A 27,279-nucleotide genomic window follows, 5' to 3' on the forward strand; every position below is an offset into this window, starting at 1 on the left:
GCTTAGTAACACAGTGCAACAGAATGCAGTTACCACTAACTCTATATGAGCCACTTTCACAACCAGAAAGTATTCAATTCACATTTCTATTGAATTTATATTTAATTCCTCCTACATTCTCTTCTTAGAGATAACAAACACAGTGACACATCCAAGACTAAAGGATGTCCTGAAAAGCCTGATGGTAACCGAGCAGACTGGATTAGACTCTATCTCTGATATTTTCAAACAGGTTTCTTGGGTTCATACACCAGTTTCCCTGACAGACTTTCAGCCCCACTCCCATATTCCCAAATAGGATGTTGTACTACGTGGATGGGTAATCTGTATTTGTCAGCATGGAAAAAGTGTGTCAGATAAACAAGTTTAGCAGATGAAATTATTCGTTAAGGGCTGCCACATCCTGAACTGCTTCTCACAATCTTAGGGCATCAGAGCCTCAGAGCCCTCCATGAAACATGATAAACATCTCACCACTTACATACGCAGTCAACAAGACTTCAGACCAATAAACAAAATGATGTGTGAACTGGTGTTAGTGCCACACATATCCACGAATGTAGAGAAAACACAGAATTCAACACACAGCCAAACATCCAGATATCTTTCTGGAGTATGCCAAGTGCCCAAATATCACACCTCTACGGACCCACTGCTGGCCACAGAGGGTTTGCAGGACTGTCTGTCCTTCAGTGTCATATCCACATTCCAAAACAACCTGACCACTTCGCTGCTTTCCCAGATTTGATGGAAATAGGCAACTGAAGAGAAAAATCTATGTATCTGTCCTTTTTTTTTACCTTTAGCCTTCAAAGAATTTTATCACTTCCAACTAAGAATCTGAGAAGCATCTTACAATAAATAAGGCCAGCTAAGGCAATTTCAAGATCTGCTACAGAATTTACCCACCTGGACACGTTCCTGTGTGACCTTATCAAGAGGAACCTGCTTTAGCAGAGAGCAAGTATAGATGATGTCTAAAGGTTCCTTTCAATCCCTACCATTCTGTGATTTAGGGGGTGAATTTCCCATGATTTTACTTTTTTTTAGATGCCACTCTGTCTTTGCAAGGTTCACTGATTTTAAATAACAACATATTCACTGTTAAGATGTTGAATCCAAACATCTTCTGCCTAAGTGCAGTAACACCTCAATACAGGTATGCAACTGAAATGATTTCCTACCTAGAAGACCTTGCAACACTGTCGCAAGGTTTCAAATCACATTTATCTCCAGTTGACCACTGCATAAAATCTGGGTATTCCACAGTCAGATATCCTGGGGGAAAACCCCTCTACTTTTGCTGAACTATAAACTAGCATGCATAGTATAACAAAAAATTACTTATTTCTTTCTCAAGAAGCAGCGGGGACTGAAAAGTTTCACATGTATTGGAAGCTTCTGTTGTGCAAGACTAAGCAGAACAGCAATCATGACTTATCATGTTTGTGGGGCTACCATTCAGTGACACCTCTATAAAAGGAAGAAAATGCTTGTGGGAGGAGTGAAATCTTAAGAAATGGTTTGTACATCCCACATTCCAGGCCTTCCAAAGGGAACTGCACAATCAACATTCACACCCCTTTGATACAGTCTAGTATTTTAATTGCAGTGCAAGCATTTCTTTTGCTAAGGGGAAAAAATATATAAAAGGTCACAAAGATAAAAGCTATTTGTTTCTCTTCACTGCTTAAATCCAGTACTGATGCAGACCACCTAAGATCAGGCACAGCAATTACACTGGCATGCTCAGCTACCACATTGGCCAGGAATGGCCAGACATCCAAGAACTTCTTTTTGCTTTATCTACTTTATTAAACAGCAAAGAGGTCAAGAAAATAACCCTGTCGCATCTCTATAGTTACTGATTGTTGCAAAGATATGAACACAAATTGACCTTTCAGTCTACTTTAACAGCAGTTTCTTGCCATCAGGCTCAACACCTTATTTATTCCTGGGGGCAGAGAAGCTGACACAGGCATTTTGTAGTACTGTAGTAAAAGAGTTCCCAACTTATCTTCTGTATGTTTCCAAAGCTCTCAAAACTAGCGAGAGCCTTGTGAATTCCAACTCCTCATTATAATGTGGAGGGGAACTAAAATTTCTCCCAGCTTCAGAAAGATTGCAGGTTCTATTAGTTCTCACCATGTGTCTCTCAAGTGAGTGCAATGCTTGCAAATGCAGGTGGGATGTACAAATCAATTGCTTAGTATCTGGAAGATGATTTGTCCTCACGAGTAAAAAAAAACCTCAGTACAAACCCTAAATGCACTAAGAAATGGTCTACCTTAAAATCGCCCATACCAAAGCAAAACTATCAGCTGCACTTCACTGCCTGAGAGAAACATTATTTGCAAGAAGTGTAAATACTTCAAAAGTAATTCCAGCTTTAGCAAATTTTCTAACATCAAAAACACAAGCACCAACACTGTCATAGTCAGACACAAAGTCTTCCTTCAGACTTATCCCATCCCATTCCTTTAGTTTGACTGGAGTTCTGAGGACAAATGGAGACACTGCTGACCAAGAAACTACTGAAACATCCTACCCCTTTTGAAACAGTAAACAGCTTCATCTAAAAGGTCTTTATGTTCCAAAGGCAGGTTAAATAGACAAGAAGTATCCCCTTTTAGTCACCTCTCTTCCACAGATTTCTTTGTAAAGTGTCTGAGAAGTAATGCTGTATTTCCTTCCTGCTCTCTGATTTCTATGCCCCACTGACACAGGTCAAACAAGAGAGGTTTTTGATTATCACTTCAACTAATTAACGGAGAAGGAACAACTTCTTCACCAGGCATGGAAGACAAGGGCGTACAGGGTTTACACTGTAATGAAGACACATGGCGAGACACATCTAATGGTCAGGATTCTGAAACACTGGTATAAACAGTGGGATTTCCTGCACTGAGTACTAAAAGCAGCTTAAACTCATAGCTATGGAGATTAGCACAGGTATAAACAAGCAGATGAGTTCTCAAAGTCTGTGATTGTTTTTCTAAAAGGATTCTAAATGCAGCTCTTTACTCTCTTCAGGTGTAAATGGGGCACAGGAACCACTGTATGCTGCACTGATTAACAAAATGCCAAGCCAAGAGAAATTAGAAGTACAAGATTTAGCTCTTGTCACCAGAAGGATTCCAAAAGAGGAACTATTATACAGATAAGTCGTAAAGGACAGAAGTCAAGTTTCAACCCCAAGGCTTTAAAACACAACACTGCCTGTTTGAAAGATTCAAACAAAAATTGTAGGACAGCAAACCTGGTATATGAAGAAGAATCCTGAGGCAGCTTACCTCAATGGACCATAATTCAACATTATGAAAGCCAGTATCACCATCACACACAGGGTCCTTCTCTTTGGAGACGATACTTTGAGCTTCTGGTTCTAGACATGAAAAAACAGACAAGAGATGCAATAAAAAAAGGGGCAAAGGTATGTCAGAAGCTATATACACCAAATTATGCTGGATTTTTAGGTTTGTGTTTGCCTAATTATATATGAATACATAACAGAAACTCTTTTGTTTGTACGTAATATTCAGCTCCTATCCAGTCTTCTTAGTGAAATCTTCAGAAGCGCTATAAAATAAAGAATGAAAAGTCAACTAGATAATGCAACAGCTAGTCCCTGGTGAAAGCCCTGCTCGGAGCAGGAGGCTGGGCTAGAAATCCGCAAAGGCCTTCCAGTCAACATTTCCATGATTCTGTTCCACTGCTCTCCATCTGAGACACTGTCTTTATACAAAGTCAGATCTTCAACACAATTTCTTACCTCCAATACTACCTCATCCAGCTGCCTCTTCAGTGTGCTGTTTTCCTTCTTGAGTTTCTCATTCTCCAGCAAGGCTGCCTCCAGCCTTGCCTCCAGGCCCAACATGTATTCTTTCTTTTTCTTCCGTGACTGAAAGGCTGACTCCCGGTTTTTGATCATGCGCTGCTGTCTTCTCAAGACATTGACCTGGGCAGACAATACAGAGACCTGTTAATGACCTGCAAGTTAAAAGTGCCCCTATTGCATGCATCATGTCTGCTCCTCTACTTTGTCAAAACTCTGCAAAGACAGCTTCCTGCACTTTGAAGCTGAAATGTTCAGCACAGAGGTGATTAGGAATAACGGTACACCTCCAAGAGTTACAGCTCGTGGATCATCAGCTTTGCTCCTGCATTCTCAACATTCTATGTGTACAGGATATAAAATATATACTCAAGCAGGAGTTTGATTTGATCAATCAAATCACAAAGAAAATACATATAGAATTATAGCTTCCTTTCAGTTGGAAAAGAACTTTAAGATAATCAAGTCGAATCCATCACCTCACCCTGCCAAGCCCACCAAGCCATGGCCCTCAGCACCTCAGCTACAAGGCTTTGCACTATCTCCAGGTGTAGTGACTCCACCACCTCCCTGGGCAGCTTGTGCCAGCATTTAGCAACCCTCTCAGTGACCTACAGGTCTGCAAGGTAGCAAGAATGTCTTTCACTTTCACTTAAGCATACACCATTTTATGAGCTACAGTCAGTTATCTGTTTTCTTAACTGGAAAATGCTATGGGTTTTGTAGGCTGTCCTGTATGGAAGCCATTTCCACACTGATTACACCTGTTTCTGTACCTTGTGCAGCTATGTCATATTATTTTTGAGATTTTGAATACTGATGCTGACCTCAGATTGCACATTCTATGTGTATCAAGCACGTCCATGGCAGTTTGAACAGTCTCTGGGTGCATTTTAATTCAGATCAGGAGCGTGGCTTTGATGCATGTTTTCTGACTGTCCCACTTAATATGCTTTGGTTCACATCACAGAACAGTCTCTGACAGAGCACACAAACTGGATTCCTTCTGGATGAAGCTAAACCAGCAAATATACTCCAGGAGGGCATATAACTCACTCCAACCACTAGCAGGCATTCAGTCTTCAGGACCAGATGGGGACAGTTCAAAGTAATTCCTCCTTGTTCTCCAACAGTCTTGATGACTCTGATATTTCTTTTTTATCCCAAGCAGGAACAGTCTATCATCTTTAACCACTTACTCATTTTGTGGTTTGCACTGAGTGGGACGACCTAGGCTGAAAGCATCTTGCTGCTGACAAGGATAACGATGATCGATACTGCAGAGCTACACAAAACTACTTGAAATCCTAAATTTAAACACTACTGTGTTAATTTCCTTTCCCTCCCAGATTAGCAACAGCAAATCTGTTTTTATTAAAACCAGAAGACTTCTGTCATGTTATTACACTACAACAGGATGTGCCTTAATGATGTTTATACTGAAAGGGAACTGAATGCTGTATCTTATGCAGATCTGAATATCCAGTAGCTACAAACGCATGCACTGGAGTAAGGAAAGGAAAAAGAAGAGAACTATTATAGAAGTGTCAGTCTAGGAAAAAATAAACAAGTTACAGAACAGTAACATTATAAACTCAGATACCGGGCTCCAGTTACAGTCTGGCTGCTTAAAGAACCTTAACCATAGCTTGCAGACTCTCTCCCTGTACATACCCGCCACAGACAACATGTTGCTTTAGGGCTTTGCTGTCTGCAAGAAAAATTGGCTACAGGCTGTTTAAAGAAGTCATTCCTCTTCACGATACTGCAGTCTGGTGACAAAGACTAAGAACACACGTTATAGTGCATTAACATTTTGGGCTGTCTCCATGTTGATCTAATTGCTTTCTGTAAAGATCATTTATTATATGTCTAGTCTGCTGACACTAACAAAAGTCTGTAAAAGTGAAGCTGTTTGTACTTACTCCAGTTTCTCTTCTTAGCAGAGAGTGGAGAAGGAAAAGATTTTAACATATTCTCATTAACACTAAGCTTTGCCTTGGTTTTTTTTTTTGCAGTAACATTAGAAAACTTCTGCAGACATATAAAAACTTTGGAAAAAAAAAGACTGAGGCTAGCCAAGGGCTGCAGTGTATAGAACACATCAATCCAGAGCCAGGGCCACTTCAACTGTCCAGAGATGAAATAAGTGAGTTCATGCAGCAGCTTTGGCCTGAGCTATGTGATATTCCAAACAAGTAGATACATTCCTCTTTTTAAAAAGAGGGTTTGCATCATGAAGTCAAATGGATAAGAACAAATTGTTTGTATCTATTCTTGTTTGCAGACCTGCTCGGGATTATTTACTGCTGTTGACTAAGTGTTTGGGACTTCTGACAAATCTACTTGCTTCCCTGGAGAAAACATGGAGTTAAAGAACCAGTGGAGTGTTTGTACATGAAGAGTACATTCTGAAGGCACATCTACTGCTGCCTCAGACCCTATGTTTCAGATGGTATTTCTCTAGACTGTCCTCTTTCACTTAGTGTTGTCCAAATGTTGTGAGGAACAGCAGCTCTCCTCAGTATGATCCAAGTTACTCTGTGCAATAACTGCACTTCAGTCTATGCCACACCAGTTTCACTTGCACTCATTTCTTAGGCTTGCTTTAATGAAATCCAACTATTCATGTCCTTGAGTTATTTTGCTTTAATTAACAACCCCTGAAACAGTTTAAGGTCTTTGATCAATCCTCTAGAGCTTCCCTGGCTTTTCTTGGGGAATAAACCACTACTGTACACCTGATCCTACTTAACCCCAACGCAGGAAACGGAAAAGGGAGGGTGTGAGTGTGTGTGCTTGAGTATTTTGATAATCAGAAGAAAGAGAGGAACTAATTTATAATGTCAGACTTCTTGAGCAACATTGCTTTACACAGGTGCTGAACAAAGATTCAACATACCAAACACCTTTGCTAACTTTTTTTGCAGCTTCTCTCTTTGCAGGTTGCATTGTACTAATTTACCCCTCAAAACAGTAACCTTTGGTTCTCAGGTAACAGAGACCATAAAGGGAAAACATGGGCATTAAAATCAAACATTAATCAGTGATGCAACTTTTGCTTCCTGGCTTTAAAAACTACACCACTACTAATACAGGCACACAAAATATGTTGTAAATATGGAGAAGTGAAAAGATCATTGCAAATCCTTGCCTCACACAGTACAAACTAGATTGAGATTGTCCTCCGTCTTCAGAGTCTTCACAATGAGCCATGTCCTTTACAAACAAACACTGCTGCCTTGATCAAAGCTTCCAAAGAAAACTCAGTTCTGAGCAAAATTCAACCTCCGTGCCAAGGTGAGCTGTACTTCTAGCACAAGGCAGTAAGAATGTCTCTCACACTCCAGAGTTTCTGGTACACACACTGGGAAAGTTGACAAAGAGCTGAAAGTACAAACCACTGTAATTTTCCATTGGCTGGCTTCTTACCTCTGCTTAAGCAAGCTGCTGTTTTTGAAGACACATCTTAAATGCAAGAACACAAAATCTATGCAAGTGTTAGGAAAGAGCTGGGTTTTCCTGACTGTCACTCAAGAGAACACGATTTAATGAAACTTGAGTTTATTTCATGTAAAAATGACCTAATGTAGAGCACAGAACACAGCATCCTTTAATAGCAATCCACACTCATGTTGACCTAATTTTCTATAATCTAACATTTTCTACATGTTCAATATTTTTTGATCAACAGAACTGGGAGAATTAAATCCTTTCTTGCTACAGAGGGGAAATAGGAGAAAAAGGCCATAAAAGGACACAACTAAACTGGATTCCTTCACTCACCTGCCCTTGATGTCCTCATGTCTTTTAATTGCAACAGGAAAGGCAAATTGCTTTTTTAGTTAAGAGTCTCTTTCCATCTGGTGGAATCATGGTTTGCATTTCTGTGGTCCAATCTCCTAGTGGAAAGTTCTTCACCAGTGTGTTAGTGATGAGAGACCACACTGAAAGCCTGGCACTTCCCTGCAGCTGCCAAGCTGCCTAAACATGTGCCATCAGGACAAGCACAAGGCAAAGCCTCACTCTTTCGTGCTATCAGCTGATCAGGGTCTAATCCTTTGGAAGGTCTGAGTGTTAAGCTGACAGTTTATCCCTCCTAAGCCTAAAAGAAAGTCTTGCAGTGTTTCTTTTTATCCTGCAATATCTGCTTAGATTAGCAAACAAAACCACGTGTTACAGAGCTCAAGTGACAGCTACATCTGTGCATGGCAGTCCCAAGATGATTTAACCCCGCAGACGCCAGCTGTATCCTGAAGCATTTGTTCCTTTTCAAAGTGCTATTTCAAAGTATGTGCCAAAGAGCAGTTGCAACTGTTTTTCATGTTTCAACAAACACAGGTAACATGTTCATCATATAGCCTGATATAAAGTCTTAAAACTGCCTCCCTAAACCAGCTTCAAGTGGACCTATTTCCACACAATCATCATTCAAAACCAACAGCTACTCACTACCCCAGCTACCCAACTGACTGTTTCAGATGTGTATATAAAGCGTGATGGCAATAAGGGAGGTTTTGTCAATGAAACTTTAAATACAGATAATGGAAAGGTGCCAGGCTAGTCCTGATTACAGGGAGCCACAAATCTAATGACTGCTGATAGGTCTCTTCAGTTTGGCTTTGCATGGCAGGCAAATAGCACCTAAAAATGCCCTTCACTGGTGTTTGCTGAAAGACCTTTGTTGGCTTCTTGCAAATTCAAGACTAGGTTTCCACTGCAGTCTGGCTGCTGAACTATTTGTAGCAAAGAGTTCAACTGTACAACAACATCCCTCCAAAGCCAGAAGGCACATGCCTGTGAGAAACAGGGTTCTGCACTGCTAATAAGCCCACAACCATACTGCAAAATTTCACGTGAATAGACACTGGTGTTTTCTCCCTTCTACTGAGAGATGTGTCAGCTCATGACACCTGTACTTGGAACACCACATTGGAGAATGACACCCTGAGAATCTGAAAGCAACAAACAAGAAGCTTTGGTACTTTCCACATCTGTGCCTTCCTTCGGACAACAAAATGCAGCTCCAAACTACTGGGAACTAAATCAAGTTAACACTCAGCTTGCTAGCTAGTTAAAGATGTCACAGCTGAAGGGGGAAAAAGCCCTCCCACATCTTAAAAGCTATTTCTGGTTACATCTACTGCTTACTGTGAGCTACTGTGGAAAAACTTATTTATTTGTGCAATGACTGTTCAGAGCTTACCCCTTTTTCTGCTCCTTCATTAGATGATCAAAAGGGAGCCTGAAGAGATTAGGATAATATGGAACTCGATACTAGTTTCTAAAAATCATGAGTAAAGTCTTGGGGAGATAAAGAAGATGGAAAAAGAATCAGACCTACTGATGACATTTCCAATTAATCTACTTCCCAAGGACTGTTTTTATCATACGGACTAGAAAAATGGTTTAGCACTCATCAAAAATCAGATACATCAAATCTTCCTGTATGTATGATTGCTCCAGCCATTGACAGCTTGCTGTTGAGAAGACAAGGAAAAAAAGATGTATCAGCACTGTCTCCTGCCACAATGTCTGCATACCTTGTCTGCAACTCCAGGCTGGCCAGTAGATATCAAGTTATTCCTCCTCATTCTTTGCCAAGCTGCCAAATTCCCTGAGTACTGTTAGAAATCCTATTAGATGACTCTCTAATTACAGCTATGTCTTCCAGAGACTCTAAAGTGCCTGGTTCTCCTATTCTATACCACATGCAGCTTACTCAAAACTACTTCCAAGCTTTGGTTATCATCACACAAGTCAGAACTTACATCCAGGCCCATTGTTGGTGTGGTGCTTTGAAGCAAGGGCTTAGTCACTGGTATTTTGCCACCTGTCGAGCCATTTCCAGCAGCTTGAGGTAACGCATTCACCTGATGATTGTGAAGTGGTGTGGTCCCTCCAGTGACAGTGATGACTGGCTGGGAGGCAGGAAGCACCCCAGAAGCCTGGAGCTGTACCACAGCGGCCTGGGGAAGCACCACTGACTGACCTGGAACACAAAAGCAAACAGAAGCCCGCAGTATATGACATGAAATGGATCTGTACATGACCAGTGTGTGTAGGAATACTGATACAGGAAGTAGAAAGCCTTCCTTCCTCTCCTGCCCGGCACAAGTTATCTCAAGTTTTATTCTACAGCATTAGTATATGCCACAGGACAGGAAAGAAAAAGAAAAAACACAAAGCTCAAAAGTTTGCAGGACTCTTAATCCATCCTGCAAACCCAAACTATGCACATTAAATAGAATGAATAAATCAAGCTCTATCCCAAAAGCACTTCAAAGTTAATAAAAGTCAACCCATGTTAGAAATGTTACTCATTTCAGGATTGCTAACATTTGATGCACCTTGAGTAACTTTCTCAAAGAACTCACCTCAATCCTCCTTCTCCCTGCTGTCCATCCCTACTTTATTGCTGTATTCAGTGGGAAAATTAGTACACAGAAATGACTCATACTACACAAACCAATTCAGAAACAACATCAAGAAAGTGAAGAAAAACAATGCAAGTTACACTCTCAACCACAAGTTAAAGCTTCATTTCATACTGAGAAGACCATTTAAAAAATGTACAATGTAAGATATTTTATGCACAAGCTGAAAAGAGCTTAAAGAAAAGCAAACAGGAAAAGAAGAGGTCACTTTGACAGAGTTTGAGATGGAATGAAAAACAGTCACCTCCAAGAAATTTCAGTCCAACAACTACATATAACTCAAGCAGGTGCCTGAGTAATATTTTGTTGTCTGAAAACACATCAACATCTCTCTAATCCTTTCTTATAGGATGACATCACCGAGCTTTCAGAAAGCATGTTCCAGCTGAGCATTCCAACCATACAGCATTCATCCAAGCCTTCTGAAAGGTGAAAAATGAAGTAGCAGCACGATCTTTTATGTATGAGATGCAGAATTAGATGTCCTTTTTTTCCCCCTGAAATACTCCTGAAGACATCTGATACAGCAGTACCCTATTTAAGAACCTCAGATGGTGAATTCCAGATTATTTCAACTTTTTTTTTAATGCATAATGTATGTAATGCACTAAATCACTCTTTCTTCTTTAAGCTTTTATGAAAGGGACTGTAAATTATCATCCCTCATGCTCCTTTAAAATAATGGCATATTTCAACCTGGTACCTCCAATTTGCCATGTGCAGGGGATTTTGATTAATGAAAAGGATCCTTATGGTTTTTGTTATGGAAGCAGTACAATAGAATTTTTAAACACACCATCAGTTAAAGTAAATACACAGTATGGAAATACTTTCCCAAAAGTATTTCCTCTATGGTGCCTCACAGAAACGACTTTCCTGACTTTTCTTCAGGGAAAAGGAAAAGTTGATCTCCACAGTACTATCCAAAAAATCCGTATCCCCAACATTCCTTATTCCAGATGGTATTTTTATCAGTTGGGACATCAGAAGGAATAAGAATTAGGTCATGCTGACTGTGGTGACCTATGTTTCAAGCAGTCTAACAATCTCAGGCACGTCGAAAAAGTCAGAGTCTCCAGCCTTGGCTTAAGTAATGAAGACAATTTTTTCACTATTGCAATAATTTCTACACACATGCCCTGAAGTATTTGTCTCCTTCCACGTCTCAGTGCCTGAGCAGTTACCTGCAAGAGACTGCAGCCATCAGCTGGTGAAAACGAGCAACTGCATCTGACAATTTCAGCAATGTAAGTGATGTCCCTACTGACTTAGCTGAAAAGTAAAACAATGCTTTGGGTTCAGAAATGAAGGCTCAAACTACTTCCAAAATCTGTTAAGGGGCAACAAGAGGAAGGAAAAATTATAAGTGGTCAGGAAATTACTTGTACCTTGTTAAGATCAGCTTGCAGCAGTAAGTAACTCTTCCAACCTCTCATACTGAGTAAATTTCACATCTTAATTACTCTTTTTAGCAAGGTAAAAAGACATAAACTCATGTTCCCATCATCCTGTAGCAGTTTCATAGGGGTGAAAAAAAGCTTTATCACTCCTCCAAAGCTCTCAAGTTTCATTCTAACTGATTTTCCTTTGATTACAACAGAATAGCACTGCAATCACCTAATGCCCCACTTGCCATCACAAGCAGAGCAGAGGAAAGGGTCCCTAGATATGCTTCCAAATCATCTATCTCCACAACTGCCAGTGCTCAGCATAGTCTCTTTTGCCATATTTCTTCCATTTCACACAATGCCCAGGTGACTGTTTTTTCTCGCAGGACCATAACAGACAGAAACAGGGTCAACTTCTCAGCCTCAAACTTAGCCCCTCTCTTTTTGCTCCTACCCTTCCCGTTTCATCTGCCAAACCTAACTTCATCTCAGGGACCAAATAGACATAGTGCTTACCCCCAAGACCTGGCTCCCTCAAGACAATTCACCTACCTTTAGGAGGTGCTGGCTGGATGTTAATGACTGGCTGATGCTTTGGCAGTGGCACAAGCGTGGGAAGAGTCTGAATAATGATGGTTTTAGCTGGGATGCCAATGTTAGTCTGAGCTTCAGGTACAGCAGGCAACAGGGGTTTGGGTTGTATCAAAGGCCTGGATGCTGTCTGACCACACTTTTTCAGGGTCCTTGGAGAATTATTTGCTAGGAAAGAAAAAAAGAAGAATCAGAGCTGGACCAGAAGATATAAAATAAAGAATTCAAACAGTAATAACAGGGCTCTTTTACCCATCTATAATATTTGTTAAAAACAGATATATCTGATAGCAAATTCAAGTCAGAAATGAGATGTCCTAGTGGCTGTCAGTTAAACATTCTGTGGAATCACAGTAACTCCATCTCTCATACCAGATCGAGAAGCAACATTGACAGCAGGCTTCTTCCCTCCGTCTCCTTCAGGGGAAGCAGGACTTTTGCAGCTCTTGCCATAGAGAGAGATGGGAGACATCTGGGAGCTACAGCTGAAGTCCACATCATCCTGCAGGCAGAAAGAACATAAGGTTAATGCTTCAGAAACACGTAAAAATGACTATTGGCAGTTCATAGTGTAACTCTGATTTAACTGATATAACAACAGAGTATAACTCTGATGTCTTTCATCACATCTGTATTGCTGCAGCTTTATTCTGTTCAAGGCTTAATTACCACTGAAACCAAACAAGTACTTCTCCTGGTTAGCTGAGTGACAGGAGGCAGAGTCAAGCAACTGGGAGGGTGTGGAGCCTCCTTCTCTGCAGGTTTTCAAAACCCGCCTGGACATGTTCCTGAGTGACCTAATCTAGGTGGATCTGCTTGAGCAAGGATGTTGGACTAGATGGTCTTCAGAGGTCCCTTCCAACCCCTACCATTCTGTGATTCTGTAACTGCTAGACTCAGAAGCCTTTAGAAAGCATTTTGTTTGGTAGCCAGGCTAATAAACACAACTAAGAAAACAGAACTGAATGTGCTCCTTTTAGAACCAGTCACAGCAGAAAACATCACTGAAGGGAAGTTGATTTTGCAAGGGTTAGGAAAATAAGCTGCTTCCTCTTATGCCACGAAATTGGTCAGAGAAGTAAAATCACTGGATTTTTTGTTTGTCATAGGTGGTTCTGAATGACTGCTGCTATCTGTGTTACAGTGAGGATTTTGCATACAGGCACATTCTGCACCGGAGAGTCCACGGACGATGGAGAAGGGACAGAACAATTTGAAGTGGCTGGTGATAAGGGTTCAGTCTTCACACTTGTATCTGCAAGAGGCAGATAAAGAAATTTCACTGTGAGAGTTTTTAGCAATAGGACACCAGTAAAGAACACACCACCCTACATCAGCTATTTAGTTCCTGAAGCAAAGCACAGCAGAAAACAAAAGCTTAGCTTGTAGGACAGTCCTGGCCAGCTCTACCCATCCTACAGAAACACAGCACGACTTCTCGTTACTGAGCCACATTCTGAGGGCATCAAATAGCTTCACTGTAAGGTTCCACTATCTTTTAAGTCGTAACAGCCCCCCCTTGTGGGGTCAGGAGGAAGTGTCACACCTGCAAGAGGAAGTGTCACACCTGCAAAATACAGATTAATTACCTGTGTAAGCATGGCCTGTAATGTTCCAAAGGTCCGAGTCCCAAGACATCAAATCCAAATCAAAATGAAAGTTGTAGAGATCATTTTCCTGAAATGACAGTTCAGATAAAGAAACAATACAATACAGCAATGTACATTGAAACTAACAGCTGCTACTCCACCTTTTTACAGCTCTGCAACACAAACTAAACCAAAACAACTCAACTATCACTTCATCTGCTTTCAGATATACAGAGACAAAAGTCTTTAAGGGGGCAATCTTCAACTGGAATACACAAGACAAGGTTTATTTTAGAGCTTGGGTCAGTAGGAAAGCAGCAAAAACCATCAGTAATTATCGTGCTGCTAACAGTAATTCCTAAAGTGAAAGTTCTAAATCCAGTCATTGAACCACCTCACACAAAGCACAAGTTTTAGCCACTTACTGCCATCCTTGTCCCACCTGCATTGAAAGATTTACTTAATGCACTTCTGTCATCACATCTCAAAGCACTTAATAAACATAAGCAGCACCAGCAACACTTTACCAGCAGGAAAAGAGACATGAGGGCTGATTTGCTCAAGATCTGATAAAGACTATGCGTTAGGTCTCTCTATACTTGAACAAACTGATACCAACACCTTCCAAAGTCTGAGACATCTGTTTCATTTCCCAACAAAAATAAAGACTAAAATAACTTCATGCATGTTATTTATTGTATGAGCTTTGAAACAGAGATCGAAGTGGGGGCTTCTCCATTTTCTCTGATAATGCATCTGCCTCTGTTCCCTACTCAAAGCTGACATTGGTCTGAGAACTTGCATGAAAAATATAGTATCACATACCCAACCTATACAGACAGCAAAGGTTTTATTGTTAAGAACTATCCTGCAAATGTATCTTTCCTTATATTCTCAATTTGCTTCATAAAGAGAGGTTCAGAAAGCCTGCGGATTACATAGACATTAGTGAAATAATACATTTCACTCCTTCAGGCTAGGATGAAAGCTCATGAGAAAGGTCATCAGAGCACATTCATAGGAATAGTGACCAAAAACCACAGCCTGAGCTGTGCAGTAAGAGCGTCCACACAGGTAACTAATGCTGACCTGCTGATGAGAAATACCTTTCCCTTCTAAAATCAAGCAGTTCCCACACTTTTTAGGAATGCTCTTAGTACCAGAGGTTTATGTTGGATAGCTCAGGGGTTGTTCTTGGCAGTCAATTAGGCTATAGTGAGCAGAGGGAAAGCAGGGGAAGAACACAAAACGGAGAATCCACAAGGCAAATGCCCCAGAGCAAAAAAACCCCAGTATATATACAATAAAACTGAAAAACACAGAGATTGATGCCTAAGACTGCAAGCACAGGTTATAGAAGAAAATCCTACAATAGACAAGAAAACATGAAGCCACCTTATGGGTAAGGTGACAAAACACAGATGTAATATACCCATGTAGCCCAGGAATTGGGCATTGCTTTGCTGTGCGAGTTTACCTTCATCAGGCCAGCGACAACACAGCTTTTCCTGGACGTAACTTCCACCTCAAACTCTCTAAACTCCGCTTTTCGATTTCTAGCTTTGCTGCCGAGAGTTTATCAAAGACGGACAGCTCTGCACCCCGGCGGCTGGCTCCGTGGCAGCGAGCCGAGGCTTCTGCCGGCCGCCATGAACCGCACCGCGCTGCTCCGGGGGGCCCCGCCGGCGCCTCCAGCCCCCGAGCCGGGCTTGTGGGGCACACAGCCGGCGGAGGGCCGGCCCTGCCCGGCCTCCCCCTGTCCCTGCCCGGTGCTTACCTCAGGCTCAACTCGCGGGGCCCGCAGCGGCTCCGCAGCGCCCAGCAGCTCGCTCAGCTCCTCGCCCAGCACCGCCTCTGTGGGAGAGACAGCGGCTTCAGTGCCGGCCCGGCCCCGGCGGCAACCTTCCCCCTGCCCGGCCTCGGCCCCTCAGCCCCCCGCTGCCGCGCTCACCCCAGTCGAGGCCGCTCCCCGGGCCCGAAAGCAGCCCCGCCGGCTCCCACTCGGCCTCGGCCGCCGCCATCGCTTCCGCCTTCCTCCCGAAACACACGTATCCTTCCGGGCCCCGGCGCCGCCGGGCCTACGGCGGCCGCAGCGGACAAAACGGCGGCTCCGCGGCCGCTGCCGGGGCTGCGCAGCCACCGCCCGGGCCCGCCCCCCGCTCTCCGTGTCGTCCCGCCCTCCCCTCCCCTGGCAGACAGGCGAGTGGTCAGACACAGGCGCGTTGTCAGACACAGGCGTTTATTCAGGTCCGCGGACACGAGCCCGGCGCCAGAAGCGCGAGTGGCGGGGAGCGGCGCGGGCGGCAGGTCCGTGAGGGGAAGGGGCCAGGCCGCGGCCGGGCTGCAGCGCGCTGCACGCGTGGCTGGCGCAGGAAGGCAGCTCCCGTCCCTCCCCGGCGGAGCGGACGCGCAGCGCGGGCCCCGAGCCGCTCTCTCGGCCGCGGGAGCGGCTCCCGCTGCGTCTGCGGCGCCGGGGGCCACGGTGGGGTTTGGTCACGGCCAGGCTGGAAGCACAGGAGAGCCGGCGCTGGTGTTGCCCTCCTCTGCAGCGCAGACTTCCTCTCGCAAGGGGTTCCACATCTGGGAGCACCCCGGCCGGGAGGATAGCTGCCCAGGGGAATGTTCCACGCGTGACTCCCCGCAGAAGCTGGAGGGGGAATGTTTCCAGCATGCTGCAAGAGCACAGGGCGATGCATCTCACCTGTGCTCACCTTACAGGTTGGCGTCATACGCTGCATTGGTGAAGATGCCGGGTGATCCAAGGTCACTGGAGAACAGACACAAGGGTGTCACTTTGGGGGAGAGGGCAGGGGCGTGTTGGGCATAGGTTAGCACAGCCCCGCCAGCGCCAAAGATGGTCCCATCATGTATAAAAGCAGCCTCCCACGGGCAGATCAGGGTGCCAGCAGGGTGAACACAGAGCTGTGACAGACACAGAGAAGAGCCACCCTGTTGCAAAACACGCTCTCACCTGGTAGGGTTCAGGAGCTTCTTCTTCTCCTCTGGTAACAGTGTCAAATTGTTTGCAGGGAGTGCAGAGAGAAAAGAAATAACCAGATCTATTTAGTGAAGGACTTGAGAAGCTGCAACAGCAGCATCTGAAGCTGAACCAAGTTTGACAAGCATGGGATAGAACAGTGAGGTGGAACTGAAACAATTGCTGCCTTCACAGGTGCTTTTTTGGCTCTGCCCTCCAAACCTGGCTCCAGACACTTCCAGATGGACAGTCTGCCAAGGAGGTGCTGCCAAGATCAAAGCAACTTGCAGCAAATTAAACATAGGGCTTGAGGCAGCCACACAGTTAAACTCTTCTGATCACCTCCCTCTGGGGCTCTGTAACCCTCTGGTGTGAGGACCCCTAGGTCCAAGCCACAGTTGGCTGTGGGAGGTGTTTCTGTACCTCTGTTGCTGAGCCTCTTGGCAAGGAGCGCAATGAGTGATCCGGAGAGCACGATGCCAGTTACCACCAGAGCTGCGCCGCTGCTGTATGTCAGCACTTGCTTTAAGAAGGGAGCGCCATCCTCTGAAACAGATCCACAGACCCTCAGGTCAGAAGGACTCCACAGCTCCCAAGCTGCTGGGGTGCCTCCCATGGCATTCAAGATGTGCTGAAGGAAGCTTAACCCTCCCCAGTGTTAGAGGGGCGGCCCACCGTACCTGCACAGAACGGCGGATGCCTGGTCCAGTTCCCCATGGCTGTACACTGCAGCACCTCTGCTCCCATCCGGACAAACCCCTCCTCGCAGGAAAAGGTGCATGTGGAGTTGTAGGTGAAGTTGCCATGTGTGTGAGAGCAGCTCAGCTGGCCTCTGCTAGGGGGGAGCAGTGCTGGGCAGCTGATGGCTGGGGATAAAGCACAGCAGCAGCATCAATAGGACAGGACTGATGGTAGTGGGATGTCAGCTCGGGAGCCAGGGGATGAGCTGCCACAGACTAGAGGTGCTGAGGGAAAGGGGATGATGAGGAAAGCAATCTGATAAAGAAGAGCACTTCCAGACACAAGTCTCATCACCTTCACAGTGTGGGGCATCTCCAGTCCAGGTCCCCATGGCTGTGCACTCACGGCTCTCTGGCCCCATCAGCACAAACCCTGTCTGGCAGGAGAAGGCACATGTGGAGCTGAAGGTAAAATCCCCATGAAGGTGGGTGCAAGCAATCTGGGCCATTGTGGGGGTGGCTAGTGCTGAGCATTTGATGGCTGTAAGGGTAGAAAGATATGCTTCAAAAGGAGCCCGGAAGTCTACACTGTTGGGACCAAGAGACTGATCCCAACATACTAGTGGCACTCCAAGGCCAGTGACGTCCCGAGCTGTAGCAGCAGCTCTACCTTCACAGTGTGGGACATCCCCAGTCCAGGTCCCTGTGGCTGTGCACTCACGGCTCTCTGGCCCTGCCAGTGCAAATCCTGTCTGGCAGGAGAAGGCACATGTGGAGCCGAAGGCAAAGTCCCCATGGAGGTGGGAGCAGTTGAGTGCTCCTTGGTCTGGAGCACTGGGCACTGGGCAGGTGATGGCTGTAGGTTAAAGAGGCACACTTCAGGAAAGAGCCTGGGAACTGTGAAGTTAAATTGCTAGGATGAGATACCTAAGAACATCCTATGGTCATCCCAAGGCCTGTGAGACCTTGAGCAGCAGCTCTACCTTTGCATTGTGGGGTATCTGCTGTCCAGGTCCCTGTGGCTGTGCACTCACGGCTCTCTGGCCCCATCAGCACGAACCCCATCTGGCAGGAGAAGGCACACGTGGAGCCAAAAGTAAAGTCTCCGTGGAGGTGGGAGCAGTTCATCACTCCTTGGCTTGGAGCACTGAGCCCTGGGCAGGTGATGGCTGCAGAGGGAGATACACAATCCAAGCAGGAGCCTGAGGACTGTGAGGCTTAACTGCTGAGACTAAAAAGCAAGGGTGACACTAGTGTGATTCCCCAAGATCGGTGCCACCCTGAGCTGTAGCAGCAGCTCTACCTTCACAGCGTGGGGAGTCCCCGGTCCAGGTCCCTGTGGCTGTGCACTCACGGCTCTCTGGCCCTGCCAGTGCAAACCCAGTCTGGCAGGAGAAGGCACATGTGGAGCTGAAGGCAAAGTCTCCATGGAGGTGGGAGCAGTTCATCACTCCATTATCTGGAGCACTGAGCAATGGGCAGGCAATGGCTGCAGGGAGAAAGATACACTTCAATAGTGATACACTTCAAGCAGAGGCCTGGAGACTACAAGGCTAGACTGTTGGGTCCAGAAGGCTCGGGAAAATCCTTGTGTCACCTCCAAGCCAGTGCCACCCTGAGCTGTAGCAGCAGCTCTACCTTCACAGCGTGGGGAGTCTCCAGTCCAGGTCCCCGTGGCTGTGCACTCGCGGCTTTCTGACCCTGCCAGTACAAACCCTGTCTGGCAGGAGAAGGCACATGTGGAGCCAAAGGCAAAGTCTCCATGGAGGTGGGAGCAGTTCATCACTCCTTGGCTTGGAGCACTGAGCACCGGGCAGGAGACAGCTGCAAGGCAAAGAGGTACACAATCCAAGCAGGAGTTTTGGGACTGGGAGACCAAGAGGCTTTGGAAAATCCTAGTGTCACCTCAAGAAAGGCCAATGACACCCTGAGCTTTAGCAGCATCTCTACCTTCACAACGTGAGACATCCCCGGTCCAGGTCCCTGTGGCTGTGCACTCACGGCTCTCTGGCCCTGCCAGTGCAAACCCAGTCTGGCAGGAGAAGGCACATGTGGAGCCAAAGGCAAAGTCTCCATGGAGGTGGGAGCAGTTCATCACTCCTTGGTCTGGAGCTCTGAGCATCAGGCAGGAGATGGCTGCAGGGAGAGAGATATGCTTTAAGCAGGAGCCTGGGGACTACAAGGCTAAACTGTTGGGATGAGGGGATCAAGGCACTGGAGAACATTCTAGGGTCATCCCAAGGCCTGTGACACCTTGACCAGCAGCTCTACCTTCACAGTGTGGCACATCCCCAGTCCAGGTCCCTGTGGCTGTGCACTCACGGCTCTCTGGCCCCATTAGTGCAAACCCCATCTGGCAGGAGAAGGCACACGTGGAGCTGAAGGCAAAGTCCCCGTGGAGGTGGGAGCAGTTCATCTCTCCTCGATCTGGAGCACTGAGCACTGGGCATGTGATGACTGCAATGAGAGAAGGGGGTCTCAGAAACAGGATAGATGAGTTTAAACCTAGGGATTAGGGCTGAGTCCCAACCAAACAAAACCAAATCTGAGGTGACGTGTCTTTGATTTACCCTCCTCACCCAGACAAGTCTCACTTCTCCAAAAACAGTATTAATGTGGCTGGTACTATTATTTTGCTGCCAGATGATTTCCTGGGCAGGGCAGTTACTGCTCTGCCAGAGCCCATGTTTATCCCCTGCACTACTCCAGCTCATGGCCCCAGGATAAAGGACCATGGCTGCTTCAGTGCTGCTTCCCTCCCAGGAGGGGAGCGGAGACCTGCCTCCATCCTTGTCACAGCTGCTGGAGGTAGGACACCCAGATGGCTTTATGGGGACTGGGATACCATGACTGTGCTGAGTTATCAGGCTACAGTGCTGTTAGATATCCTCCTGGTACTCGCTGTGCCCGGGGTGTGCTTTGCTGCATGTAAAGTAGCCGGGGGCTCTGTCTTTACAGTGTGCAGGAGGGCCTGTCCAGACCTCACCAGCCATAAACTGCAGCTTCCACACCCCCATTGCCTCAAACCTCACCTGGCAAAAGGAATCATAGAGTAGTGGAGGTTGGAAGGAATCTGTAGAGACCATCCAGTCCACCACCCTGCTAAAGCAGGTTCCCCTTGATCAGGGGACACAGGAACATGTCCAGGGGGGTTTGGAAACCTTCAGAGAAGGAGCATCCACACCCTCCCTGGGCAGCCTGGGCCAGGGCTCCCTCACTCTTACAGTAAATTAGTTTTCTCTCATGTTTAAGTCAAACTTTGTGTTCCAGCCTATGTCCATTACCCCTTGTCCTGTTGCTGGGCACTACAGAAAAAAGTGTCACCCCATCCTCCTGACACCCACCCTTTAGGTACTTAAAAGCCTTGATGAGGTCCCCCCATAGTCATTTCTAGGCTGAACATCCCGAGATCCATCAGCCTTTCCTCATAAGAAGTTTCAGTCCCCTGACCATCTTAGTTGCCCTGTGCTGGCCTCTCTCCAGCACTTCCCCATCCCTCTTGAGCTGGGGAGCCCAGAACTGGACACAGTACTCCAGATGAAGCCTCACCAGGGCAGAGTAGAGGGGGAGCAGAACCTCCCTCGACCTTCTGCCCACACTTTTCTTAATGTCCCCTGGGATGCCATTGAAGTTGAAGGTGAACATGCCATGTGGGAGGAAGCCATTGATCTGTCCTCTTTTGGAGGGCAGCAGCTGGGGCAGGTGAGGGCACAAGCAGGCACAGGGCAGGGCTTGTGAGGGCAGGGCAGGCAAGAAAGCGAGCTCTCTGCTCGCTTTTGGAGTAAACCCAACCGGCAATGCTCGCTCAAGCAGCTTCATTATCAGCAACTGTGACCAACTGACTCATCTGGCTCTTTGTGAAAAGGAAAAAGAATCAATCACAGCTAACAGGAAAAAACAGTGTGCTGGGAAGGCAAGGCTTGGGGAACTTGAAACGCCTGGAGCAGGCAGGCTCAGCCCAGCTTGCCTGGGGAAGACTTCCACAAAATAGGGAGCCAGCTTCTCACCCCATCACCGCTGCAAACACTGACATCACATCTCTATGCCCCTTCCCCTTAGCTGCAGAATGCTCTGCTGACCTCAAAAGCAAGGCCTGGGTTAGACCACAGGCTCATGCAGCACAAGTGTCACAGCACTCATTTCAAGGCAGGTTTTCTTTTCTCCAACACAGATCCAGACACCCTGCCTCCTCCTGCCAAGAGGATCCCCAGTTGTGTCACATTCTGCTTCAGCTTTTGACTCACCCCATTCTTGTGCAAGGCTGCAGCTTCACCACACAGCAGCACAAGCAGTGCTCTCACACCCTACCAAAAAAGACCAGCATCTCTCTGGGGCACCTGCCTGCAAACCCCTGAGCCACCAACAGGAAGACTTTCCCTGCTACTGCAGTGTGAGCTTACCACAGCTTTCTCTGCTTTGTGGCTTCCTGCCTCGCTCTGTCCCTGCCCAGCTTATATCTAACCTTATCTCACTGGTCTTTGCTCCTGCTCAAGGCAGCCCAGCCCTGCCAGGATACACCCTTCCCTCAGCCATGGGACAGCAGCTCCTCCTTCTCCGAGGACCCCGAGATGCTGAGCACCTTCCCAAGGTGGATGGGGGTGGACTTGGGGAGCTGGAGATGGTGCCACCAGGGTGATGCCAGGATCCTGCCCCGCTGCTCAGTGCACAGTGTGGCACCTGGATGGGCTTCAGGACAGTGACCAAGAGCCCTGGAGCATCTGGGGAGCGGAGGGGGCTCATCCACAGCTCACAACCACTCTGCCCATCACAGCCCCATCAGGGAACCGCTCCCTGCATGCAGCACCAGCAGCTGCTTCCCCAGAGGGCCAGGCCGTGGTAAGCCCAGCACATTGCTTGCCTGAGCAGCCTTGGGCCTGCAGTGCTGCCTTCCCTAAGCATTAATGCTGCATCCCTGAGATCCCCAGCCCCTACCTGTGCATGTGGGCATGTCTGCTGACCACTGCTGGGTAGCCAGGCATCGCAGTGTGCTTGCCCCGCGCTGCTCAAACCCCTCCTGGCACTCCAACACGCAGGTGGAGTTGTAGCTGAAGTCTCCGTAGGGATGGCTGCAGTTCATGTGCACTCCCTTGGGCTGGAGTTTGGTGCACTGCACAACTGGGAGAGACGTGGCACCGCCAGCACGTTAGAGTCATGATGAGCTTGCCCACTTGGCCAGTTTGGCTGGGGCTCTTGAGCAGGGAGGGAGGGAGGGAGGGATGGGGCTGGATGGCTCACCGTCCTCACACTCGGGGCCATGGAAGCCGGGGTGACACTCGCAGCGGTAGCTCCCGATGGTCTCCACACACTCTGCGTGCTGGCTGCACGAGGAGGGCCGGCAGGAGGCTGCACACACACAGGATGGTTATCAGGAGCTGCTGGCCACCCTGTGCCAGGGTCCCAGCCCACCCACAGTCGCTCAGCTCACCCTGGTAGCACAGAGCCTTTTTCTTCCGTCTGCAGGGCTCGTCGTTCCACTTGCCCGACTCCTGCTGCCGCTTGATGTAGATCTCCACACAGTCCTGGTTGGAGCGGCGGTTGTTGGGTTCCCCAGCTGCCCAGTTCTCTGCCTCCTTCGTCAGCACCTTCCCGGTGCCCACCCAGGTCCAGGTGCCGCCCAGCTTGCGGATCCCAATCCAGTAGTAGTGGCTGTGGAAAGGCAGGCTCTCATTGAGGTACTCGATCTCCCGCTTGTTCTGGATCGCCACCAGGTCGGTGAAGAAGGTCTGGCAGTAGTTCCTGGCCTGCTCCCACGTGTAGTCCCCTTGGTCACTGTAGTGGTACGTCCAGGCACCCACCTCCACCCATGTCACCACACCTGCAAGAGGGGAGGAAGACCAAGACTGACGCAGAAGGGACAGGAGCCGGGTCAGGGAGGGACCCCCTGGAACACAAGGGTGGGCTAGGGCTGGCATCAGAGCCAAGAGATGCCAGTGACCAGCTGAGTGAAGGGACGGGATGAAGGGAAAAGTGTGGTGAGAATGGGCCTCTAAGGGTACACAGAGACTGAGGTGGATCAGAAGGGCAAGGCCAGAGGTGTTGAGTGGGATGGAGGAAGGTGGCACAGGCGGGAAAGCTGGGGGAGATGAGGTGAAGGCTGAGACAGAGGTCAACACCTGATGGGGTCACCAGAGCACACAGGTGGCAGAAGAGCCCCAGGTTACAGAGGAGCCCCAAGCAGTGATGCCAACTTCTCCTCCAGCACAAGGGGTGCAGAACCTCCCTCGACCTTCTGCCCATACTTTTCTTAATGTCCCCTGCACAGCCCTTCTCCCCTGCCCACACAGGTTTCCCAAATGGGAAAATGCAACATCAAGATGGTTCCTTAAACACAGTTCCTTCCTTGAGTGCAGAAGCACATCACTTCAGTTTTCTGGCTTTATACTTCTACATGAGGGACAGCTTGGAGCAACGCAGAACAATGAGCATGCCCTCACTCTCCAGAGCATTTGGATACTGAGCTTCTCATCTAAGCCAGAGATGGTCTGAAGAGTCTTGTAAAATTCAGTGTTGCAAAACATCTTGCAAAAGTCAAGTTCACATCCTTGGTCATGCCCACCAAGCTGGGTAAAATCAGAGATTAACTGGAATCCACACCCAGAAGTGAAGGGCACTTTGCTGAAACCCTGCTCTTATTTACAGCACTTCAAACCACAGCTTGATGCAATCAAAGGGTTTTAGCCACAAAAAAAAAGTTTCCTCCCTCCTCCCTAGAAGTGGGTACCTCCACAACTGCAGAAAGTAATATGTGGATCATACCTCCATCTATGCAGAAAGTGAGATGGGCATTCAAGGCTGTGCAAATCCACTGGCCTGGGGTACCCTGTGTCTCAGGAGAATGTATCACACCGCAGTCATTCAGACAAACTTCAGATGCAATCTTGGGCTGCCCAAGTCTAATTAGGGCTCAAGCATGGCCAATAACGATGCAATTTTTTCTAAGCCAAATTCCCATAATTTGTCTGGTTTTCCTTGCAAAAGAGCAAACTGTTCACTTTGGCGAACAAAACTGAACATGGCCTTCAGCAGCAGCCCTCCTCTTCACTCCTTGAAGCTCAGGGAACCTCCTGGGAGCCCATCCCGTCCTCAGCTCCCACCATCCACCTCCTGGCCCCTGCTGCCACCCTCTCACACCCCATCTCCAAACCAAGAAGGACTAAAGGAGCCCATCTGCTACCCACCCTCCATATGCTTTTTCTGCCTCTTTCCTCCAGGTGCACCAGTAACACCCTCTCCACAGCACAACTCCTTCCCCTCAGCCTTATGTTACCTCTCCCTGCCCCACCTGCAGCTGAACACCCAGGTGAGTGCTGTTTGCCTGAGTTTTGACCCCTCAGCTCCCCTGGCACCTCCTCCCAGGGCAGTGCTCAGCACCCACTACATTCAGGGTGTCCTTTCATTTTTTCCTCCCCATCTGAGCGAAATTCCAGCCTCCTGCTGCCACTTCTCCATTTCCCTCTGTTCCTTAGCTCAATCAATAATAATAAAATGATAGAGTCATTGCAGGCACTGGCAGCTTTTGCTCTGTGCAGTGCCAATATGTGCAAGGAAATATCCTACAAGTGGCAAAAGCAAACTAGTTTCTACTCTGGTTTCTCCTCCTGATGTTGATTAGCAGCTCTACCTGCATGTGGTGCTGCCTCAGCTGTGCTCCCAACCCTTGTATCTGTGGGTCCTGTGGCTGCATCTGTGCTCAGCTCCACAGAACGGGCATGGGGTAGAGCTTCTGGCTGTTGCTGCCTTTCTCCAGTTCATGGTACAGTGCACTAGTGTCACGCTGTATTTGGGGAACCAGGCACATTGCAGAGACCCATTGCGTGGCCTGACCCTGCCCAGTGGGGAGCACGGTCCTGTCACCAGTCTGGGTGGAAGGAGACAGCCCGGGCAGATGCAGCCCCCTCCTAGCCTGGAGGGATCCAGCCCTGGAACTGGCACCCACGGGGTGTTACTCACAAGCCCTCAAGAGAGCATTGCAATCCTCCTGGTTGCCTGGACCCATAGGGGCAGCAGGGCCAGGCTGGGCATCTCATGCAGGCAGCGAGTGGCTTACCCCACGTGATGGCAGCAATGCCCAGGTAGCAGATGCCCCGAGAGCATGGAGCCCACGTCCTCACAGCAGAACGCCATGCCGCAGCAGTGCCCTGTGTGCCAGGGAGAGAGATGTCAGCACGCATCCCACTGTGCACCCACCTCGCTGTCAGGTGGTCCTTGTAGCCACTGTCCCCTGAGCCTCACTGCCCGGTGCAGGGTCTCTCCAGGGCATTCAGTGGGTCCCCGCCAGCCACAGTAGTTCCTGACAGCCCCTGCCCACAGCCTTGCCCTCCCTAACCCCCCTTTCCAGGCTGACCCCGAGGAAAGGAGTGGGACCTACCATGTTTGTGTGGCAGAGGCAGCTTGCCTGGGTGCCGGCAGCACCCGGTGCCTGTGGCTCTCAGCGGGCAGCAGTGCTCACACTTCCTCTGCCCCGCAGAGCATCGCTCCCTGCCCTCAGCCTCTTCCCCTCCCACCCCAGTCCCGCTGCCAGCCGGCATCCTGCCCCTGCCTCCGCCTCCCTGCAGCCGGGCTCTCCCTCCCCACAGACCCCACTCCCAGCCTGAGGCTGGAGTGGAACAGTCCTGCCCACGGCCCTGGTGGGACTCAGATCAGCACCTGCCTCGTGGCACAGGAGCTGGGTGCAGTCCCACGCTGCCACTGGAACACAATAGCCACGGGAGCTAACCCACAAGGAGCCCAGACTCCCCAGGAGGTGCAGAATGGCCCCTCAGGAGGGGTGCAGCCCCAGCCCAGCCCAGGGCACCGAGAGCTCCCCGACCCACCATGTCCACGTCGCAGTGCCCACACTGGTGCTGGAAGGATGGAAGAGGGCTGAGCCTTGCTGAGCTTGCTGAGAGGGAGCGTGGCTCACAGCCTGCCGGCACTTGGGCCGGATGCTGGCCTCGTTTGCAGGCTCTTTGCTTTGGCTGTGAATCTTCATATACTGCTTATAAACAGGTACTTACACAATGTATTTTCCTGTCTTTGCCATAGTCTTGATGAGAAAAGTCCAAGAACATGCCAGAGGAACTTCCTCTGAGTTGTAAATATCCTTTATGAACTTCCACCAATCTTTCAGGAACACGCCTCGTTGTGTCCACCTCCCCTTAGATCATTCCTTAATCATCACAAATCTTTCCTCACCCCATTCTGTGTCTAAATAAGTTTGTCTTGGCAGGGTCTTGTGCAGGAATTACTCTGCTCATTTCCAGCTAAAGCCAAAGCCAGAGACATGCAGGTCACATGCATTTTCCAGTTCCAGAGAAATTGATGCTGCTCCAGTGGGACTCGTGCAAGACAAAAGGAGGAACCCATCCCACAAAAGCCTTAACCCACTTCAATGACTTTATACTTGGCCCATGTAAACGAAACTCAGTTCCTGTCTCTGGATATCTTCCTTGCAAAATGTTTTACTGCAATTGTCTATTTTTATGCAATTGCTGAGGATGAGCCTGTACATCCAGTAATCCAGGAGTGCTCACTTTCTAGCAGCTCATGTGTGGGAGGTGTGTTGTTACGGCAAGGGAAGAATCAGCTGAGCAGGCAGAGAGGCTGAGGGGCAGCTGCTGGGGCAGGAGAGCATCTCCAGATGGTGAGGGTCCCCTGGGTAGTGTGGGAGCTGCCTCTCCCATGCAGTGGAAGACCTGCTTAGCAGTCAGAGAGGTGCTTGTGTGTGCATGGCCCCAGAGAGGGAGCAGGCTGTGCCCCTGCCAGTTTCACTTCTGCCGAGACCTGACATGGTAGGGCAGAGC

General features: G+C 48.0%; 2 protein-coding genes across 8 annotated transcripts in view; both read right to left on the reverse strand.

Moving 5' to 3' along the window:
- Window positions 1-15,977, reverse strand: part of ATF6 (activating transcription factor 6) — a 73,751-nt gene extending 57,774 nt beyond the window's left edge. For 2 of the 3 annotated variants that reach the window (XR_009819397.1, XM_062004309.1), the window contains exons 1-9: window positions 15,792-15,977; window positions 15,618-15,694; window positions 13,841-13,928; window positions 13,412-13,506; window positions 12,624-12,753; window positions 12,213-12,419; window positions 9,607-9,827; window positions 3,773-3,958; window positions 3,294-3,385 (exon numbers count right to left, since the gene is read on the reverse strand). Coding sequence is in view for 2 of the 3 variants with exons in the window: in XM_062004309.1 (XP_061860293.1) it covers window positions 3,294-3,385; window positions 3,773-3,958; window positions 9,607-9,827; window positions 12,213-12,419; window positions 12,624-12,753; window positions 13,412-13,506; window positions 13,841-13,928; window positions 15,618-15,694; window positions 15,792-15,861 (1,166 nt within the window). In the remaining variant the exon portion in view is untranslated. The remainder of the gene's footprint in view (window positions 1-3,293; window positions 3,386-3,772; window positions 3,959-9,606; window positions 9,828-12,212; window positions 12,420-12,623; window positions 12,754-13,411; window positions 13,507-13,840; window positions 13,929-15,617; window positions 15,695-15,791) is intronic. The other variant, XM_062004308.1, reaches the window with a different exon arrangement.
- Window positions 15,978-16,062: 85 nt separating this feature from the next.
- On the reverse strand, window positions 16,063-26,437 carry LOC104552053 (P-selectin). 5 transcript variants are annotated; one of them, XM_062004303.1, is made up of 17 exons: window positions 26,311-26,437; window positions 25,545-25,635; window positions 22,923-23,312; window positions 22,733-22,840; window positions 22,430-22,612; window positions 19,769-19,954; window positions 19,448-19,633; window positions 19,136-19,321; window positions 18,801-18,986; window positions 18,481-18,666; window positions 18,168-18,353; window positions 17,853-18,038; window positions 17,498-17,683; window positions 17,241-17,363; window positions 16,812-16,842; window positions 16,542-16,607; window positions 16,063-16,447 (listed from the first exon to the last, which is right to left on the reverse strand). In XM_062004303.1, the coding sequence occupies exons 1-16, from the start codon at window positions 26,311-26,313 to the stop codon at window positions 16,553-16,555; spliced, it is 2,472 nt and encodes an 823-aa protein (XP_061860287.1). In that variant the 5' UTR covers window positions 26,314-26,437; the 3' UTR covers window positions 16,063-16,447; window positions 16,542-16,552. The 5 variants fall into 5 exon arrangements, with proteins under 5 accessions (XP_061860287.1, XP_061860290.1, XP_061860288.1 ...); XM_062004306.1 differs by lacking the exon at window positions 26,311-26,437 and adding an exon at window positions 25,866-25,974 and having other exon boundaries at window positions 16,063-16,344; window positions 16,552-16,607; XM_062004304.1 differs by lacking the exon at window positions 26,311-26,437 and adding an exon at window positions 25,866-25,974 and having other exon boundaries at window positions 16,552-16,607.
- Window positions 26,438-27,279: the final 842 nt, after the last annotated feature.

This window comes from Colius striatus, chromosome 10 (assembly GCF_028858725.1).
Source record: "Colius striatus isolate bColStr4 chromosome 10, bColStr4.1.hap1, whole genome shotgun sequence".
NCBI lineage: Eukaryota > Metazoa > Chordata > Aves > Coliiformes > Coliidae > Colius > Colius striatus.